Source organism: Lacerta agilis, chromosome 5, assembly GCF_009819535.1.
Source record: "Lacerta agilis isolate rLacAgi1 chromosome 5, rLacAgi1.pri, whole genome shotgun sequence".
Lineage (NCBI taxonomy): Eukaryota > Metazoa > Chordata > Lepidosauria > Squamata > Lacertidae > Lacerta > Lacerta agilis.
Window position 1 is genome coordinate 58,975,561 of NC_046316.1, and position 15,168 is coordinate 58,990,728.

The 15,168-nt window shown below is 41.6% G+C and overlaps 1 protein-coding gene across 2 annotated transcripts; it reads left to right on the forward strand.

Annotated features, from left to right (window-relative positions):
- Positions 1–2,858: 2,858 nt before the first annotated feature.
- LOC117047205 (small ubiquitin-related modifier 3) lies at positions 2,859–13,866 on the forward strand. Of its 2 annotated transcripts, XM_033150094.1 has the most exons (4): positions 2,874–3,038; positions 7,474–7,602; positions 8,901–8,972; positions 12,058–13,866. In XM_033150094.1, exons 1-4 carry the CDS (start codon positions 3,018–3,020, stop codon positions 12,118–12,120), a joined length of 285 nt encoding a protein of 94 aa, XP_033005985.1. In that variant the 5' UTR covers positions 2,874–3,017; the 3' UTR covers positions 12,121–13,866. The 2 variants fall into 2 exon arrangements, with proteins under 2 accessions (XP_033005986.1, XP_033005985.1); XM_033150095.1 differs by lacking the exon at positions 8,901–8,972 and having other exon boundaries at positions 2,859–3,038.
- Positions 13,867–15,168: the final 1,302 nt, after the last annotated feature.

The following is a 15,168-nucleotide window of genomic DNA, read 5'->3' on the forward strand; positions in this document are numbered from 1 at the left end:
TAAGTTGAGGCTGCATAGGCCTTGTGGTGCATGTGATTCAGATTCTATTCAGTTGAACCTCCGGTTACAAAGTTGACATTTTTTTAGCAATGCCCCCCTAGTGAGCCTTCTTTTGTTCACTTCGTTTTATTTCGAGGCAGTGCACACCTATGTTTGTGGAACTGTAAACCTTTCCAGTCTTGTGTTACTCCAGTCAAATCCCACATATGAATGTGGGGAAAGATAATGGTGTGTAGCCTGGTGTAAATTAATTTGTAGCCTCTGGGGATTACCATGGCGTGGACTGTCCCTGAGAACCATAGACTGTCCCCGGGACAGGTGAGGGTGCTGATCCCTTATTTTCAAATCCGAAACTTGACAGCTATGAGTTCGTCCCCTACAAATACACAAGGGCAGTGCTTTTTTTCTGGGGGGGGGCATGGGGGTACGCATACACCTAAACATTTTGTGAATCTAAGTTTGGCCTCATTGAGGGGCAGTATTTCAATATGAGTAGGAAAATGAGCTTGTGAGGATGCTTATTGACGTACTTGAATCAGTAAACAACACTCTCAAACTCTCTTTTAATTTTAATCTGGCTTTGTATTCACAAGAAATAGTAAGATACCTTTTAGAGTTGCACATAGCACTAGTGAATATTGGAAATGTGAAATGATTAACTCAAAAGTATTATTTTTATAAAATCGCATTTCATTTGTAAATGTGGCTTTTTTAACAAAAAGGTTCAATTTTCTGTGAGAATGACTAATTACTCATTTCAGCAAAAAGACATATGTTTACACAAATTCTCATTGCTGAAAATGAAAGAGTAATTTCTCCATCATTTCTGAGAGTAATTTGGATTAACTAATTCCTTAACTAGTGATCTCTAATATCTTACCCAGATGATCAGATCAATGTCTTCCCATGCCATTTGTAGTCTTTGTAGTGTAAACTTGGCAAGCCAGTAATAGCTTTACTGCTCCAAGTGAAATATCCATGCCTCGTTTTCTTTCCCAGTCATAAATATGGATAATGTACATAAGGTACAGTGTGGTTTTCAGCTTATTAAGAGCCAGAAGAGCAAATAGGGGCACTGAAATGTCAACAGACATGTTGAAAGTTAGATATAATTTGAGTATAAATTAGGTTGTAGAATAGAAGATAAATGGTTAAGATAGAGGAAGATTAAGATAGGATATAAGAATAATTATCTAGGCAATGGTATAATATTGATTAAGAGAGATAAAATATTAATGATTTTTTGTTATTGGATAATAGAATAGAATTGTAGGAAATTTTGGAAGTTACAAAAAGATATTTACAAGGGACGCAGGAGGAGGAGACAGGAGGAAGTCCCATTATGATGTGAGGAAGTAATATTAGTTTTAAGAAATGTGTAAGTTCTTGTTTTTGTTATGTTTGTTATGTATGTTATTGGTGTAGTTGTGTTTTTTCTTTTAGTATGTTTTTAGTAAAAAAAAATATATATTTTTTTTTTAAAAATGAAATGTCAACAGACATGAAGCTGATATGATGCTTTTCCAGAGTTTGTGCTTAAAGAGTTTCAGCTCTTTTGGGAGTCCAGCCTTTGCAGCATGAGTGCACCTTGGCATAATTTCAAAATTGCTCTGCAGCAGTTCAGTTCAGACCGCTGGCAAGAGTGATTTGTCCATCACATGGCGGCTTGCTGTTGAAAGAGAGCAAGGAGAGAAAGAAGGGGTGACCCCACCCACTATTGGCTTCAATCCTTGCTATGTATTACCCATCAAGGAATGCAGCAAAAAAAATGTTCTTTCACAGGCTAAATGCTGATGTGAGGGACAAAATATTTATTTCAACTATTGAGTCCACCTAACACTACGGTCTCTAAGTGGTGTACTGCAAGTTTACAAAAAATAATATAACAGATATAAAATCAGTTAAAATTACCATAAAATCAGAAAACTTGTATAAAAAATATCTGCTAAAAAAAGTATTCACTAAATTCTGGAAGTTAAGCAGGTAGGTATGATGCTGCTCTGGCACAATGACCCTTCTCCATAGTTTTCTGTATTTTAAACTAACTTTGAGCTGTTGTGCACACTGTAGCTTAATCCAAGTTGTAAACTCTTTATAGATTCATAGAATCGTAGAGTTAGAAAGGACCCCCAAGGGTCATCTAGTCCAACCCCCAGCAATGCAGGAATCTCAACTAGTTAATACATGACTCCTCTCTGATGGCAAGTAATGTGGGGTTGTTGTTTTTTTATTTACTGTCTTTCGTTTCATTATTAGATTGTATTTGTAAACCACTTTGTTGTTTTTTTTATTACAGCCAAGCAGTTTATATAAATTTTATGAAATAAATATTTTGCATTTTGCCTATTTTGTTGGCCTCCCAGTCCCAGGAAATATTTAGCTGCCACGAATGAATGAAGAGTTTCCACACAGCTTTTACAACCAATGTAGGCTTGAAGCGCAGTAGCTGAAAGGTCCTTATGTGAATACGTGTGGAAACAGAAGGCGACTTTGTGTGTGTACGAGAGCAGATGCGCGATGCCTCGAGTCTATTTCTATGATCGGCTTCGTAGGCGTTATATCCCCGAACCGGCTCTCACATGGGGCTATGGAGGGCGAGCCTCCTCCATTCCCGGGGGGGGTGTGTGACACTTTTATTCCTTTTCGTAAGGCTTCGCTCCGCCTTCTTCCTCCCGCGCTCTGACGTGGCTCCTCCCCTTCCCCATCCCCCCACCCGGGCACCTTCTGCCGCCCAAGCGCTCCCGCTTCAGCCGGCGATGACGCACCTTCGGCGCCATCGCCTCCTCCGCCCTGGCGAAGCGCGCCCCCGACGGGGAGATCATCGCTCGGGAACGCGCCTCGTGAGCGCGCGCCGCCCCACGTGACCCCTCCGGGACCAACCGGGAGCCGAAGATTGCGGGGAGCGGAGCGCGTCCTCGCGGGCAGTTGCTGCGGGCGGGAGAGGAGAGCACAGGAAGACGGGGGCTCCGAGCGCGTGCGGACTCGCTCCTTGAGAGGTCCCTGCCTGACGCGACGCCATGTCCGAGGAGAAGCCCAAGGTGAGTGCGAGGCCGACCCGCCCTCCGCCCCAGCGCCCCCCGCTCCTCCCACAGCCGCTCGGGCCCCATAGGCCCTCCGTCTCCTCTCGGGCCCCTTCCGAACCTGTCGGCCCGTCCGGCCCCCCTCAGGAGAGAGAGTCGCGAGGCTTGCCGTGGGGCTCAGGCCCCGAAGGTCTGCGCTCCCCCCGCCCCGGTTGTGAGCAGCGAGACCCGGACTCGCCTCACCCGGAAGGAGGGCGGCTCGAGAAGGGGCGGCCCGACCGCGCTCTTCCTTCGCGGAGCTCCCGCAGGAGTTCGGCTCCGCTCCTAGGCCGCGCCGCTTCTCTTGCGAACTCCGATCCTGGCCCGCCCCCGCCGGTTTCGCTATTGTCGAGCGAGGCAGAAGGCGCGACCACCACGTGCTCCGCAAGGCAGCGCTCTCTCGCCAGGGGCCGGATCCATCCGGCCTCTTCCCCTCTCCCCGCCGCCCACTGCCCCTTTTCCGCGCGCAGTTGGACCGAGGTGTACACGGACTGGTGTCCAGTAATTTTCAAAGGGTTTTGCACCTAAGAGCCTTCTTTCCTCGCGTGCATCCATACAGTGAGGGAGCTGCCCTAGAGCAATCCCATTGAAAACCGTAGCGACTTGAGACTCAACATGCATAGGATCTGGCGGCAAGTTTGAGGAGTTTCAGTGCAGTCAAGTGCTGGCCATTGAATTCAATGGAGGATACCTCCCAAGACGGTATGCGGAGGATTACACTGTTCTGTTTTGTGGAACAATCTCTATCCTCATTGTAATAGAACAATTTAATGAAAGGTGCTACGTTTAGCGTTGTCCCCATCAGTTGTAACCCTACATCACAGAGTTGGGGGATCTGATCCATATCCTACTCACAAAGTGCTTAAAAGTGAGCTTTGTAGATGAATTGTGTTTGTAGACTGATAATAATAAGAAAAGCAGGAGTGAAAGCATTCAAAGTTTTTTCAGTTGTTTGGGTGGTATGTAGTTTTTTTTAATTGGCTTTTTTTTTAAGCAGAGAGGGATCATTCTCAAATCGAGTCTTTTTGCAGACTTGCAGCATATTCACACTATATTTAAAGGGTATTTAACACCCATTCTTTTAATTCCCCCAAAGAATCCTGATTTTTTGTTGTTCAGTCGTGTCCGACTCTTCTTGACCCCATAGACCAGAGCACACCAGGCACCCGTCTTCCACTGCCTCCCGCATCAGGGTCTTTTGTATGGAGTCTTCTCTTCTCATGAGGTGGCCAAAATACTGGAGCCTCAACTCCAGTATTTGTATACAGTAGTGTGAATCTGCTGTTAGTCAACCATGTTCTGATTCTGTGTGGGATCTGATAGAATTGTAGAGTTGGAAGGGACCAGGTTTAAATATATTACAAAACAAAAATATAATATAATATAATATAACTACAGGAAGATTGCCTACTGGAGGCTGTTTTCCCTCCTGCTACAGGAGACTGGTGCTGGTGAAGCTAAGTCCCCAGGGTGGCACATCTTTGACAATTTATTGACTATTAAATGCACTCCAAATTTGGAGTAAGATATGTAGTTCAGTGAAAGAGAATCCACTTTGCATGCAGGAGGTCCCAGGACCAGTCCCTGACATTTTCAAGTAGGAGATGAGAACATTCCCTACCTGAAAAGCAGAGAGCTGCTACCAGTCAGTGTAGACCAGAGCTAGTCAACCATGATATCCTCAGATGGTTTGGACTGCAACTCCTATCCCTTGTTCTTGGGCTTGGCCATGCTGGCTGGGACTGATAGAAGTTTTAGTCAACAACATCTGGAGGGTGTCATGTTGGCTACCCCAGGTGTAGAAAATACTCAAGTAAATGGATCTGAGTCAATATAAGACAACTTCCTCGGCTGTTTGAGGAAGGCTTTCAGTTTGCATCATGATTAGGCTGTGGATTCTTAAAGCATTTAAACATCATTTCAAGTAACACATACAGCTAGGGAAATGTCATTACAGTGGACCCTCCAGATATGAACTTAATTCGTCTCGGGGGTCCGTACCTACCCCGAAAAGTCCATATCTGGAGGCGCCGCTTCTGTGCATGCGCGCAGAGCACTTCTGCACGCATGTGCGTGGTGAAACCCGGAAGTGTACACTTCCAGGTTTGCCACGTTCATAACTCGAAATTACGTTACCCAAAGGTAAGAGACTTAACAATTGGAACCAAGCTCCTAGAAATTGATTAAAACTGCTAGTTGTTTAATATGCTATGTTGTTTGTTTAAGCCTACAATAACCTTATATGAGAGAAAGCCCTTTGAAGCAACTATGGCTTATGAGTAGACTTGGTTAGGATTGCGACCTAAGTATAAGCTTCCCAATAGTGAAAGTATGAATACAGTGGTACCTCGGGTTACTACAAACACTTCGGGTTACAGACTGCACTAACCTGGAAGTACCAGTAGTACCTCGGGTTAAGAACTTTACCTCAGGATGAGAACAGAAATCATGCAGCAGCGGGAGACCCCATTAACTAAAGTTGTACCTCAGGTTAAGAACGGTTTCAGGTTAAGAACGGACCTCCGGAACGCATTAAGTTCGTAACCAGAGGTACCACTGTACAATTTAAAATCTAAGGGTAAGCCGTGGAGGGGGGGAGGGTTTCAGCAACCTTTTTGGGAGAAGTTTTTATGCCAACCTTTTCTTTCTATCACTTTCTGTGTTGCTCCCTGGGCTACTCAGTGGAAAAAGAAGGCAAAATTGATGTTTGTAGATTTCACCTATTTTTTTACCTTGAAATCCTAATGGAATTTCCTAGAGTAACAAATCTAGAGTCCTGTAGCAGAAGAGGGCATTTTCAGACTGAAAAATGTTGTAGGGGTTGCTAGATAATACAGTGAGGCTGCATTACATATCATCTGCAGTTGCGTTACAAATCATACCTGCAAACCAGTTGAGGAAGCAATATTTTGTTAGTTCATACCAAAATGGTTGTGCTGCAGTCACAATGAAAGATCCAAACATTGCTACAAGCCAATGTTCAACAACAGGATGACACATGGGGAGAAGCAGAAATACCCCATTTCAAATTCCTTTCAGCTTAGTCACATGGCTTAGCCACCCTGCAGGGGTTACACCATCCTTTTTGCCAGTGTAAGTCAAACTATTTTTTACAGGTTTGTGTGCCTCTGCCTCTGCTAGTTTGGGCTGACTCAATCAGCTCCACTACTGAATAGAATTTGGAATAGGAATAAGTTGTATTGGTTTCCTGTAGTTTGGTTTGCTCTGCCCTTTTGTTTATTTTATTTAATAACATCTGTGTGCTGCTTAACTGTAGTGCGGCAGCTGTGAAAAAGGCAAATTCCATGCTTGGGGTCATTAGGAAAGGAATTGAAAATAAAACTGCTGACATTATAATGAAGGGGTCAGCAACCTTTTTCAGCTGTGGGCCGGTCCACCGTCCCTCAGACCATGTGGTGGGCCGGACTATATTTTGAAAAAAAGAATGAACGAATTCCTATGCCCCCCAAATAACCCAGAGATGCATTTTAAATAAAAGCACACATTCTACTCATGTAAAAACACCAGGCAGGAACCACAAATAACCCAGAGATGCATTTTAATTAAAAGGACACATTGTACTCATGTAAAAACACACTGATTCCCAGACCATCTGTGGGCCGGGTTGAGAAGGCGATTGGGCCGCATCCGGCCCATGGGCCTTAGGTTGCCTACCCCTGTTATAATGCTTTTATATAATTCAGTGGTGTGACTATGTTTGGAGTACAGTGTACAGCTCTGGTCACCTCACCTCGAAAAGGATACTGCAAAGTTGGGAATGATTCAGAAAGGTGCAACCTAAAATGATCAAAGGGTTGGAGCATTTGGGACTTTTCAGTGTAGAGAAAAGGTGAGTAAGAGAAGACATGATAGAGGTGTATAAAATTAGATATGGTGTAAAGAAAGTGGATAGATAATTCCCCCCATCCTTTCTCATAACAGTAAGAATTGGTGGACATCCAGTGAAGTTGCAAATTTGAAGATTCAGGGCAGATTTTTAAAAAGTACATCTTCACACAGCGCATAGTTAAACTATGGAATTTACACCCGTAGGAGGCAGTGCTGGCCACCAACTTGGATGGCTTAAAAGAGGATTAGAGAGATCCATGTAGAATTATCAGTGGCTACTAGCCATGATGGAGGCTATGCTCTGCCTCTGCAGTTGGAGGCAGGAATGCCAGTAGCTGGAAATGCAGGTGGGAAGAGTGCTCTTGTGATCAGGTCCTGCTTGCAGGTTCCCCACAGCTTGACCATTGTGAGAACAAGCTGCTAGACAAGGTGGGCATTGACTTTATCCAGCAGGTGGGTCTTACTTTTTTTCTGAGAAATCTTCTAAATGCTGCAAGTATCAGCCAGGTTCTCTTTACTAATGCGCCCCAAATACTGACCTGAACTTTTATGTTTTGTTTTGCAGGAAGGAGTGAAAACGGAGAATGACCATATCAATTTAAAAGTAGCTGGCCAAGATGGATCGGTGGTCCAATTTAAAATAAAACGGCACACACCACTAAGTAAACTAATGAAGGCCTATTGTGAGAGACAGGTAAATGAGTTAACTATATTTTTGTATTATTACGCACTTGTTTATTGTGAGGTACATAAAAAGGCTCCCAAGCACCCATGGCTTATTTACCCAGATAAACTTAGATGTTAATTTTTTTTTCAAGCCATACAAAGTTCTGATGCCTTGGTGGTATAAAACACATTATATTAGTGTGTTGAAGCATACAATTATCCCACATAATCTTTGATGTGCTTGTTAAATTCCTTTCATTTGCAGTGCTGAATTTATTAGCTTTGTCCTAGATCTTAAATTTTCAAAAATCCAGTTACTGTAACCAGTTTCTTCCTATCTCTTGTTTCTTTAATGGAGAGACCAAGGAAATTTTGTGTTGTGAGACATATCTGCACAAGTGTCATCATAATTTATCTCACTTATGTCCTGCAGTGTTAAACTGAAGTATGGGGCTGTGTGATGTGGATAAACCTGGGTGCTCCTGAAATTACATTAGACCCATCAGACACATAACTTGTGTGCATTCAGCTTTACGCATTTGGCAAAAAAGAGTAAAAATTAAAAAGTGGGTGGGCATCCAGGGGGGAAAAACTTTGGCAATCCCACATGCCATTGCACCCAGTATGTTTTGACTATATGTGATTTTGGCTTGTATGTGCTATTCTTGGAATGTAAATTGTGGATTAACAGTATACTGCGAGGTGGGAAGCCTTAGGCCAAAGGAGCCAAATGTGGCCCTCTGGCTTTTCTTCCTCTGCTTGTGTTTGCCTCTGGCTCTAGCCATCATTTGCAGGTGGCCTCTAGAAGGTTGCCTAGATCAGTGTTTTTCAACCTTTTTTGGGCAAAGGCACACTTGTTTCATGAAAAAATCACGAGGCACACCACCATTAGAAAATGTTAAAAAAATTAACTCTGTGCCTATATTGACTATATATAAAGTAATTTTCTTGAATAGGAATCAAATAAACACAATTTTTCCCACGGCACACCAGGCAACATCTCGCGGCACACTAGTGTGCCACGGAACAGTGGTTGAAAAACACTGGCCTAGATGCTGTTCATAGAAAGTCACCTCTACACTTGACAAAGAAAAGACACTGTCCTAATTAATTTGCATCTCTAGCAGCTCTACTGAGATTGCTAAATTAGACAAGTTTATAGAAATGTTGCATGAGGCAATAAAATTCCTGAGAGATACTCAGCTCCTGAAGTGTATATCCTCAATCAGCTGTCAGTTTAATTCTTTGAAATACTGATGTCTGTGAGCAATATCCATTTTGACATGAACTTATATATGTGGATTTACATTAACTGTCATATTTCAGGGTTTGTCAATGAGACAGATTAGATTCAGATTTGATGGACAACCAATTAATGAAACAGACACACCTGCACAGGTAAGAGAGAGTGGTGTTCGTTCTACAGTTGAAGCTGAGCTTGCGGCTGCTGCCTGTGTCTTGGAAGTTTAGATAATTACTTCAATTGGGAATTACGTTGATTTCTATAATAAAATGTTACTATGGTGAGCTAAATCATTATTAACAAGAGTCCATCAAGGTGGGAGAGAGAAATCAGTTAGGAGGAATGAATTGTATTAGAGAAGCTGTAGGCCTTCAAAATTCACAGGCAATTTCCACTAGTGAGGAAATGGTGTGTAAGGTTTCTGGGGTGTAAATAAGGTTGACACAGACTGATAAGATGACAGATTTTGGTAGGCTCTCAGTGATTATTAGAAGTAGATATAATAGATCCCTTTACTGGAATTAATCCCAGGCATGATGTAATTCCATGCCTGTGGTGCTTGGTGGAATTCTCTCATCATTGATAGAAAATATTAATCTTTTCTCATGGAATCATTCTCCCCTATATCAAATTTATAGTGTGAGCATGCTACAAAATTTCACCACCAAGAAAGGATGCACATTTACAATCATAGGAATAGTGAGGGGTCACTTACTGAGGCTTAAACTCTGCACATTTATTTGGGAATAAATCCTATTGAACTCAGCAATAACTTGTTCTGTGTAAAGATGCTGGGTTGTATCAATTGATGTCCCTCCAGCAGAAGCTTCTGACAGTAAAACTCAAGAGGGAGGTAATTATTAATTCCCAGCCCCCTGTGCCATCTTCCACTTCGTTTCAAAGGGGACCCCACCCCTCTGGAGCAGATTTGTGATGGGGCTGCAGAGGGTAGGGTGGTTATGGAAAATCACTTCCCTCCCCATTCTTCTGATAGAAGGCTCTACTGGATCAAAGAGTCTTCCATTTCAACAGGACACCAAATGGGCATAAAGAACTGCACTGTAAGTATTTGGCTGGAGGGAGTGCAAGAAAATGCATTCTTAGAGATGGAATCTAAGGCATTACCCCACAAGAAAGATGGGAATTTTGGGTTAAGAGAGCTGTAGCACATATGAGTGTGTGAGCTACTGGAAAGATTGGTTTCTCCAAATAAATGTGTTCCAAAATAGATAATGTGGTCTAAATATTTGTTGTTAGTATGATTTTAAATGTTCTTACTTTCATGTAGGATGTGAAAACTGATGCCTTTCTTATCCTTATTTTATTACTATTTCTAAAGGTTTTGAAAGGCATTAATTGGGTTAGGGGAAAAACTAAGTCTAAGTTGACCAGTTCTCCAGACTATGCATGCTGGCTGGCACCAGAAATGTTTGTTTTATCCTATGTAAAATTAATCATGCAAGTTGCTAGATTTTTCTGTATGTTTATAGTTGAGGGTCTGTGCCTACAAATTTTGCCTTGCCCCTCTCTTACCTTCCTGACGTACTAGGACATGTTCACTGTGACATGTGCACAGAATTTGGGGGAAGAGAGGCCTGCTCGCTCTAGGCTTTTGCAGAAGTTCCAAGCGGTGCCTGTGCCATGAGAAGCAACAGAATCCATCCCTCCTTCCACAAGTTGTGAAGAAGGGAGAGTACTTTCTCAGTCAGGAGCTGGATATCTGCAGGAACTAACCAGCAATTCTGTGGAGAAGTTGAGTGAGGAAAAGTAGTAGCAACACACTTCTGCAAAAACCCAGTACCGAGAAGAATAACCACCCAGTGTCTTTCATAAGCTGTACTTGTGGAGAAAACACTTGGCAGTACCTTTCTGCTGCCACTTCTGAAAGTTGTGGAAAGGGAGGAAAGAGCATTTCATCTATTTATATGTATGCTTTATCAAAACAATTCACAAGGTGTAAAATGTACAGCAATAGCAACTGAAAAAATGTAACATTTAAATAATGATAGTGACAATAAGCAAGTACATCATAGGGAAGTCAATCCACGACATTATATTAATCTAATACAGATAAACTAACCTAATTAACAGCTTAAAACTGAACCAGAGAGAGAATAAAGCCTAATATGGTAATAGAAATAGTAGTATAGAAAACTAAATTCCACAAGGTATTCTATAAATTTACCACAGTTAACATACACACACTGGATGGCAGCCACCCACCTATCTTCACTAAATTTCTCTCTTGGATTTATTTGGAATGGCTGTGTTAGCGGCTTTCTTAGCATGCCCTCTGAGATGTACTTTAAGCATACTAATGTTGGGGGGAAATGCACTGTAAATGCATGGGTATCATGTTAAGAAAGCAGGAGGGGTTGGCAGTAGAAATAAGCAAAGAATATTTAGCCTGCCAGATTGTGAAGAGTTGCACCAGTAAGGGTACTTGGATAATGATTTGCTAAGTATATGGTTTCCTCTGTTCCTAAGAGAGTGGTGAAGGGCTATATAACCTTCAGGGCTATATAACCTTCCAAGCCACATCCTCCCCAACCCTGCTTTGCACCCACCCACCCCCAAGTGTTCTTGCCTGAATGGAATGTGTCCTTGAACTCCAGGAATGTTTCTTGCTTGCTTGGATAGAGTACAGAGATGTGTTGAGTGTGAAGAAACTAGCCTACTGTACAGAGGTAGAATAATGCTTTTGCCTCTGGCCCTGATCACCACTGGCATATGGTCCCCAGAGGCTCGCCCAGAAGCGAATGCCTCCCTTGGGCTGAAAAAGTTCCTCATCCCTGCAATACAGCAGGCAGATGTGGTTGCAGGTTTCTCTTTAATTCTAGAAACCCAATGTGAGTTTGTGAGAGATGCAGCTTTTAGCACTGGAAGGGGGGAAACTGGTGCTGATAAAATAATACATCTAAAGAAACCTCTACACAGTATGCTTCCAAACAAGACAATGAAGTTAATTATTTGTACCTGTAGCCTACTCTTCACCAAATGATCCCAAGGCAAGTTACAAAAATCTCACAGCTAAAACAGGTATAATTACATAAAAAACATAACACAAAACTGCAAAACAACCAATGACAAAGTAACAGACCAGCAGCATAGAACAAGAGTGCAGCAAGAGAGAAGGCATCTACTGAACTAGAGGTCTGGATTAAGAGGTTTTGGTATATTAGAAACAAGATTCCTTAAATATTATTTTTAAAATTTGTTACTTTTTTGTCTTATTAACAGTTGGAAATGGAAGATGAGGATACTATTGATGTGTTTCAACAACAGACGGGTGGCATGTGCTAAATATCCTGTCCTTTTAGGAAGAGGAATGTAAAATTTCAGCTCACTTTATCATCTGTCCTTGGATTTGCTATTAAATAGTAAACAAATGAACATGCCAATCATACAGGAATCTCCTTATGTTCTGAAGACATTTATCCAAATTCTTTTCCTGTCCCTGATATACTGCGTGTGCAAGTTGAAGCTGCATCTGTGGGAAATTACTGCATCATAAAAATGGGCCCAGTCAAAATTAAATTTTCAAATAAGTAAAATACCGGTTGTTGTCTGCTGTCACCTTGTTTCTATAAATTGGTGGCCTAAATACAAGCCTACTGTAAAAGAAGGATACTTAGTCCTGGCTTTCGTTGTTTGTTTTACTGCTTAATTATGTAATGTAAATATTGAAATATTTTTCCTTGCAATAGTAAGTTTCTCCTCAAAACAGGTGGGTTGAGAAAGAAAGGATTTTACCATTAAACACATGTATTACTTTAAAACTGTTAATGGGATATGCAGAAAGGACAGTACTTTCAGATACATGCTTAGTGACAGTTTAAGGTAATGCAAATGTACATGTGCTTTTTCATAATAAAATAGCATAGAATAAAACAATTTTTTTAAAGTAAAGGAATGTCTCTGAGTTTGTCAGCAGCTGTAGCATTTGCGTAGGTTAACTTTCACATCTACTATTTAACTGTCACATGTCCAAAGTTGAGCACCAAAGTCTTTGATAAAATGTTTAAAGAATGGACCAGAACCAGAATCCTCTTAGGAAGCTATGGTGTTCAACTAATTTTAATTGAATTTGTTTAGGAGAAATTCTGAACAGATTGTTCCCAGTGAGAATCACTCCTTATTGATGTATTAGGCAATAAATAAAGTTGTGTACCTTTTTCTGTCATCTCTCTTGAAAGCTGAACTTTTAACAATTTCCTTAGCTGCTATTTTGAAATCTATAGGCTGGGATACAAAGGACCATGTGCCATGTTCTAGGATTTCTGCAGTCTCTTCCTGCTAGAACTCCTCATGTCTCCTGAAAAGTCGCCTCGTATAGGAGGCGGACCCTTTGGAGTATTGTGCAATACTGGAGGGCTGCAGGAGAGAAATGTGTCCGGTACCTGTTCCCCATGTACATGCAGAGTCTCCTGCTTGTGCATGGGGCTCTTTGGATAACCACCATCAATTCATAGATATTTTAGTTATAATGAGTAAATTAGGTGTAGTTTTTAAAAATATGGTATCAATATATTTGGGGTCAAGTGTGCAGGAAAATCTCAGTGTAACAATACATTCTTAAAGAGGCTTGCTGTGTCCTACGTCCTCAAATATTTTGAGCTTCAAAATAATGTTAGTAGTGACATCTGGCTTGATAAAATTTAATTTGCAGAGATCCAAAAATATAAGGTCATTCTGTTGACTTTGAGGAGGCTGTTCATTGCTGCTTGAGAATGTCACTTTTTAAAAATCTCTACCCATCATGTATTAGATTATCTGCTTGCAAGAAATCCTGTTGGAAAAAAGTCTTTTCTGTTTCAGCTATATGTTGTCTAAGGAGGGATATTTTAAAATCTGTCATTGTTTATTCACAAATTTTTACATTTATTGTCCTTTACTACTGTACACAGTAAATATAGTTTGTTACTCTGTCTCTTGGTTTATGCTTGATGCTGCTGCATTACATATGACTGTACTCAAAGCTATATCACTGAAATGCTGACAACTTATTCTTATGTACATCTTTTATTAAAGTTCTTTTATTGAGAGTAAGCCTACTGTTCAGGGCATAAAAATCAGTTTTTCATAAAATACACCCTGGAGGTGTTTTTCTTTATTAACTTATAATTACATGGTGATATTATTTATCCTCAATATCTCAGATGAAATGCACTTACTGTTTAGAAAAAACGGATGGTGTGGGAGGAAGTGGTGATGGTGGCTTAAAGGGCAAGGCCATACTGTATTTTCTATTCAGTATTTCAGAGATAATTGCACATCAAACACCCATTTTAGGAAAAAATGCATATCCATTTGAAATTGCTTTGATATGTAGTTACACCTGGACCATATAGCTGCTGCTTCTGTTTAACTTGCAGATAAAAAGTTTCACATTTGAGTAATTTAGCTTTAGTGTAAAATTTGAGCTGTTGGAAGGCATATCAGGATTCAGAATGCCATGTGCATAGAAACCTAGCCAAGTGGGTGGAGTATAAATATTTTGGGCGGGGTTTTAGTAGTAGTATTAATTTTATATACAGTGGTACCTCCGGTTAAGTACTTAATTCGTTCCGGAGGTACGTTCTTAACCTGAAGCACCACTTTAGCTAATGGGACCTCCTGCTGCTGCTGCGCTTCCAGAGCACGATTTCTGTTCTTAAGTGGAGTTCTTAACCTGAAGCGTACTTAACCCGAGGTACCCTACATCTAGAATGGAAGCGAAATTAAGGATCGAGTAATTCCGATTGCACGTGACAGTTCTTAAGTTACGGGAGACCGAAGCCCGAGTTCTGCATCGTCGTCACCCAGAGCGAGATGGAGGTGATGGGGAGGTGATGCCGCTCGATTGACGCATGCACACAAAAGTAATTCAGCTGGGTGACGACATAAAGGTTGGCTCGCAGAGATAAGGAGGGGAATGGTATATATCGTGGACATGAATAATTTCTGGGTTCATATTGTTAAAATGTACACCAGGGTAGAAGCAAGCACTCTCTGGGGCACCAGCATGCCTTCTTAGAAGGAAGCAGTAAAGAGAGGAGTTTGTGCTCTAACTCGAATAGCCCCGCCAGTGCAAACACAGGAGTGCGCTGTGGTTGAGAACGATTTACACAAATTCTACTGTAATGTACTCCATATCCCTCTGCATGTTTGGGTTGGCAGTGAGGCTGAGCAAGATCTTAGGCGATCACTCGTAGCAATGCAGCCCAGGGCTGCTATCGCCCACGTTTTAGATGGGAGTATTGCGGCTTCTAACAGCCCTTCAACGTAACTCGCTGTCCGAGGAGAGAATGAGACTGAGTTGGCTTTCCATTGAAAATCACCTTATGCAAAACACGACCTCTCAGGCTACAC

Coding starts and splice junctions, on each gene's coding strand:
- LOC117047205 (XM_033150094.1), top strand. CDS start 3,018: ATGTCCGAGGAGAAGCCCAAG. Junction 7,603..8,900: donor AGGCCTATTGTGAGAGACAG/GTAAATGAGTTA, acceptor GTCATATTTCAG/GGTTTGTCAATGAGACAGAT. Junction 8,973..12,057: donor AAACAGACACACCTGCACAG/GTAAGAGAGAGT, acceptor TCTTATTAACAG/TTGGAAATGGAAGATGAGGA.